At 46.8% G+C, this 4,120-nt stretch overlaps 1 protein-coding gene across 1 annotated transcript in view; it reads left to right on the top strand.

Annotated features, from left to right (window-relative positions):
- LOC106813931 (stress response protein nst1-like) overlaps positions 1–4,083 on the top strand; it is a 7,599-nt gene extending 3,516 nt beyond the window's left edge. Inside the window, exons 4-8 of the mRNA XM_014818173.1 lie at positions 237–394; positions 1,505–1,772; positions 2,021–2,138; positions 2,513–2,676; positions 3,311–4,083. Coding sequence (XP_014673659.1) covers positions 237–394; positions 1,505–1,772; positions 2,021–2,138; positions 2,513–2,676; positions 3,311–3,555 — 953 coding nt within the window. The 3' untranslated portion in view covers positions 3,556–4,083. The remainder of the gene's footprint in view (positions 1–236; positions 395–1,504; positions 1,773–2,020; positions 2,139–2,512; positions 2,677–3,310) is intronic.
- The last annotated feature ends 37 nt before the right edge of the window (positions 4,084–4,120 follow it).

Genomic DNA, 4,120 nt, shown 5'->3' with positions numbered 1-4,120 from the left:
ATTCGGTGAGAAAACAAGTAATCGTATGGAATTCCTTGGGTCTATGCTCGTAGCCTGAGTGTCTGGGAAGGCCAAGAACAGAGAGGTTTAGAAATCGGTAGAGAGCAGCACTTGCCTCGCCCTACAAAACCATTAAAAATTTTTTTTGTAATTTGTAATAACCATTTGTAATTAATCTTGCACCATGAAACGTCTGCACCGGCGTGTCAGTTCACGCCTGGAATTTATGCTCTGTCAGATTAACAAGAAGTTCCACGAGGCGAGAGTTAGGGCCGAAGACCTGGATAAGGTCGTTGCTGACTTGAAGTCAAAGATCAGTCGTGCGGAGGATGTTGAGGACAAGCTCACCGCTCAGCTTGCCTCCCTTGGGAAGACCCACCGACGCGAAGCGGAGGTGAGTGCAAGCGACAGAAGCAGGAGTGATGCTGCTGCGCATTCGTAGAGGATTGGGTGCGGGTGTGGGAGCGCCAGGGGCTTCAGTGAGAAGTATTCATCACTCCTCGTCATCGATAAACGGCTGGGTTTGACCTCGTCGCAACATATAATGCTTCTTTCCAACCTTCTTTCTAACTTTCAGCTTTATCTCACAAGACGTTAAAAAACTAGCCTTTCTCTCGTGTTTATATCTTGAGTTTTTCTTTGATGGGGTTGATGGGTTAGCTGTGAGACAGACGTAGATTAGCTTGGAAGTTTCAGTGGATGGGAAGTGGCTGGGATATCTGAGTTGGATACATTGGTTTAGATTGGCACTTACAGTCGGTGGGACAATGCCATGAGTAGGACCAAAGTGGGAAGCACAATACCGGGTATACGGAAGGTCCTAGGTAGGCTTCAAGATGTCTCTACTGCTACAATACACGCATGACTTACGCTCCTGCGACAATACACGCATGACTTACGCTCCTGCGACAATACGCGCATGACTTACGCTCCTGCGACAATACGTGCATGACTTACACTCCTGTGACAATACACGCATGACTTACACTCCTGCGACAATACATGCATGACTTACGGTCACGCGACAATACGTGCATGACTTACACTCCTGCGACAATACACGCATGACTTACGCTCCCGCGACAATGCGCGCATGACTTACGCTCCTGTGAAAACATGCGCATGACTTACGCTCCTGTGAAAATACGCGCATGACTTACGCTCCTGCGACCTGATTTTTGCGGCACTTGTCCGGGTGCTGTTTTGTCGCTTTCCTCGAGCTGAAAAACATTCATGCGAGAACACTCACATTTCCATTACTAAATCTCGGTCGAAAGATGAAGATCTTTTTTCAATGGCCCCGTTATCTTGATCTGCAACCACGCGGTGCATGTCACACAGGTGGCGTGCGTCGTTTGAACTAACGCGCCTTGACAGGAGCTTCTACAGGAGCAAAACTAACGTTCTTTTGTGAATTAGTGGCCTATCCGTGAAACACTCAAAATTTGATGCTTGTATGGCTATCTGAATGATTTTTTACCTAATCTGCCCTACTGTCTAACAGGAGCGAAAGGCGTCACAGAAGGAAGTGGAGAGGCTGGGCCAGGCGCTGAGGGAGGAGGCGAGCCAGCGGGAGCGGATGAAGGAGGAGAATGCGGCTGAGCTCAGGGGAGCCCAGAGGAAGCTGGCTGAGGAGGAAGCGGTCAGGGAGCGGCTGAAGCAGGATAACGCGAAGCTGGAGGCAGCGACGAGAGAGCTGCGCGGTGTCCAGCAGCAGCTGGCCGATACCGAAAAGCAACTGACCAGTGCGAGAGCAGCAACAGGGGGAACAGGTGAGCGTGGCGGTCAAGCGGTCATCACGCTGCGGTCACCCTGTTACCGCCGTGTTAGCAGATAAGTTGTTATTAATTAGGATCACAGAGATGTTAGCAGGGGTTAATAATGACAATTTGTCATTATTAACCTCTGATGTTAGTAGTGTAGCGCGGCGTCATGCACTGCTTTTTTTAGGGCCTGACTTAAATTTTGGTGCGTTGTCTGCGTGATTTGCATCAAGTTTGCACATCTGTGTTTGTTACAGGTTCAGGGAACAACCAAGGTGTGCAATTTAGCACCCGCAGTGGCGTTGTGGGAGAGTTTCTCTATTTCGAAGCGCAGGCAAATATATCTCGCTTGAAAAGGGAGAAGCAGTGTCTATCGTAAGCATTCGTTGATCTTTTCTTTGCGATAAGACTTCCATTTATTGATTTTTCATCGATTGATAACTATTAAATGATAACCGGGAATTTATAGTAGGGTCAGCTGTACCATTCGCATAATCGTCCCTTTAATATACTTGAGAGTTTAACGAATGGAACGGAGACTTCACATTGGTGAATCTACGTTTACAAAAATTGTTCATGTCGTGTTGGTGAATCTATGTTTACTATAAACTTTTCGTGTCACGTTCGTGAATCTACGTTTACTTTAAACTTTTCATGTCACGTTGGTGAATCTACGTTTACTTTAAACTTTTCGCGTCACGTTGGTGAATCTACGTTTACTATCGATTTTTCGTGTCGTGCGTTTTTAGCGAGGAGGTGACAAGAAGGAAGAACCAAGTCAACAGGTTGCGAGCGTTGATAAAGCTCTGTAATTGTCGGAGCCGTGAGCAACTGATGCAGCAGGCAGCGATAGAAGACGTTGCCCCCGCAGCCAGCAGTAGCGGCAGTGTAAGCGAACGAACTCCGTGTGGAGGTACGAACAAATTACATTGCAAACTATGTTCTAATGATAACAGCAGGAGTGAATAATAATAGATTATTATAATCTATTATTATTCACTCCTGATAACATTAATTGTTACGATCAAGTTACAAATTATATAAATAAATAGTAATGTGTAAGATGCTTATATAATAGTCATTTAAATATTATGTATTGAACTTTTGGAAGGTATGTGTGTGTGTTGTGAAAATGAATATATTTTTCCCCAAATATTACATTTTCACTTGCTCATTCCTGATACACATTGCATCTTTTAAATTAAAAAACAAATACTGTAATTATATGTAATTCTCTCAGCTTTAAAAAAACGGATAAGAGGTAAATTAAGCAAGTCTCGTGCACAGTAAAGTAATTCCACTCATTTTAGATCGAATTCCTGCCATTACTTTTACGATGTATTTCCATCTGACAAGAAACTGTCCATGCAATGTCATTTAACTTGCCAAAAACACCTTAAAATTGTTGAAAACTTTCATTAACAGGTCAATAAACGTGGATTAAGCATAAAACGAATTTGCTCTTAACGTTGTCACGAAATCCAATGAACTCATTCTATTATGCGTGCCGTCGATTGCTCACTTGTTCTCGTCGACGCGCGGCGCAGGTCTAACGAACAGTCCCAGGGTGGTCCCAGCCACTGCAAGCGCCAGCGTGCCTCCTGCAAAGCCAGCCACGCCGGACATGCAGCCGGCGGCGGCGACTACGGCTACGGCGGCGACCAAGGCGACTACAGCGGCGCCACCTGCGCAGAGGAACCCTCTGTCTAACCCTGAGAACAGCTGGTCAGCAATGTTCCGGAGGCACACATCCGAAGATTCGATCGACCCGCCCGAGTGTAAGCAGCAGTGAGGTCATCCTTCCTTCTCACTGTATGCAGCATGGGATGACCCTCCCTCTACCTTCTCACTGTATGCAGCAGTGGGGTGACCCTCCCTCTACCTTCTCACTGTATGCAGCAGTGGGGTGACCCTCCCTCTACCTTCTCACTGTATGCAGCAGTGGGGTGACCCTCCCTCTACCTTATCAGTGTATGCAGCAGTGGGATGACCCTCCCTTATCAGTGTATGCAGCAGTGGGGTGACCCTCTTTTATCAGTGTATGCAGCAGTGGGGTGACCCTCCCTTATCAGTGTATGCAGCAGTGGGATGACCCTCTCTTATCAGTGTAAGCAGCAGTGGGATGACCCTCCCTTATCAGTGTATGCAGCAGTGGGATGACCCTCTCTTATCAGTGTAAGCAGCAGTGGGATGACCCTCCCTTATCAGTGTATGCAGCAGTGGGATGACCCTCTCTTATCAGTGTAAGCAGCAGTGGGATGACCCTCCCTTATCAGTGTATGCAGCAGTGGGATGACCCTCTCTTATCAGTGTAAGCAGCAGTGGGATGACCCTCCCTTATCAGTGTATGCAGCAGT

The sequence above is a fragment of the Priapulus caudatus genome, unplaced genomic scaffold (genome assembly GCF_000485595.1).
Source record: "Priapulus caudatus unplaced genomic scaffold, Priapulus_caudatus-5.0.1 Scaffold845, whole genome shotgun sequence".
Lineage (NCBI taxonomy): Eukaryota > Metazoa > Priapulida > Priapulimorpha > Priapulimorphida > Priapulidae > Priapulus > Priapulus caudatus.
Note: the sequence above shows the minus strand (reverse complement) of the source record. Positions and strands in the feature narration are given on the sequence as shown.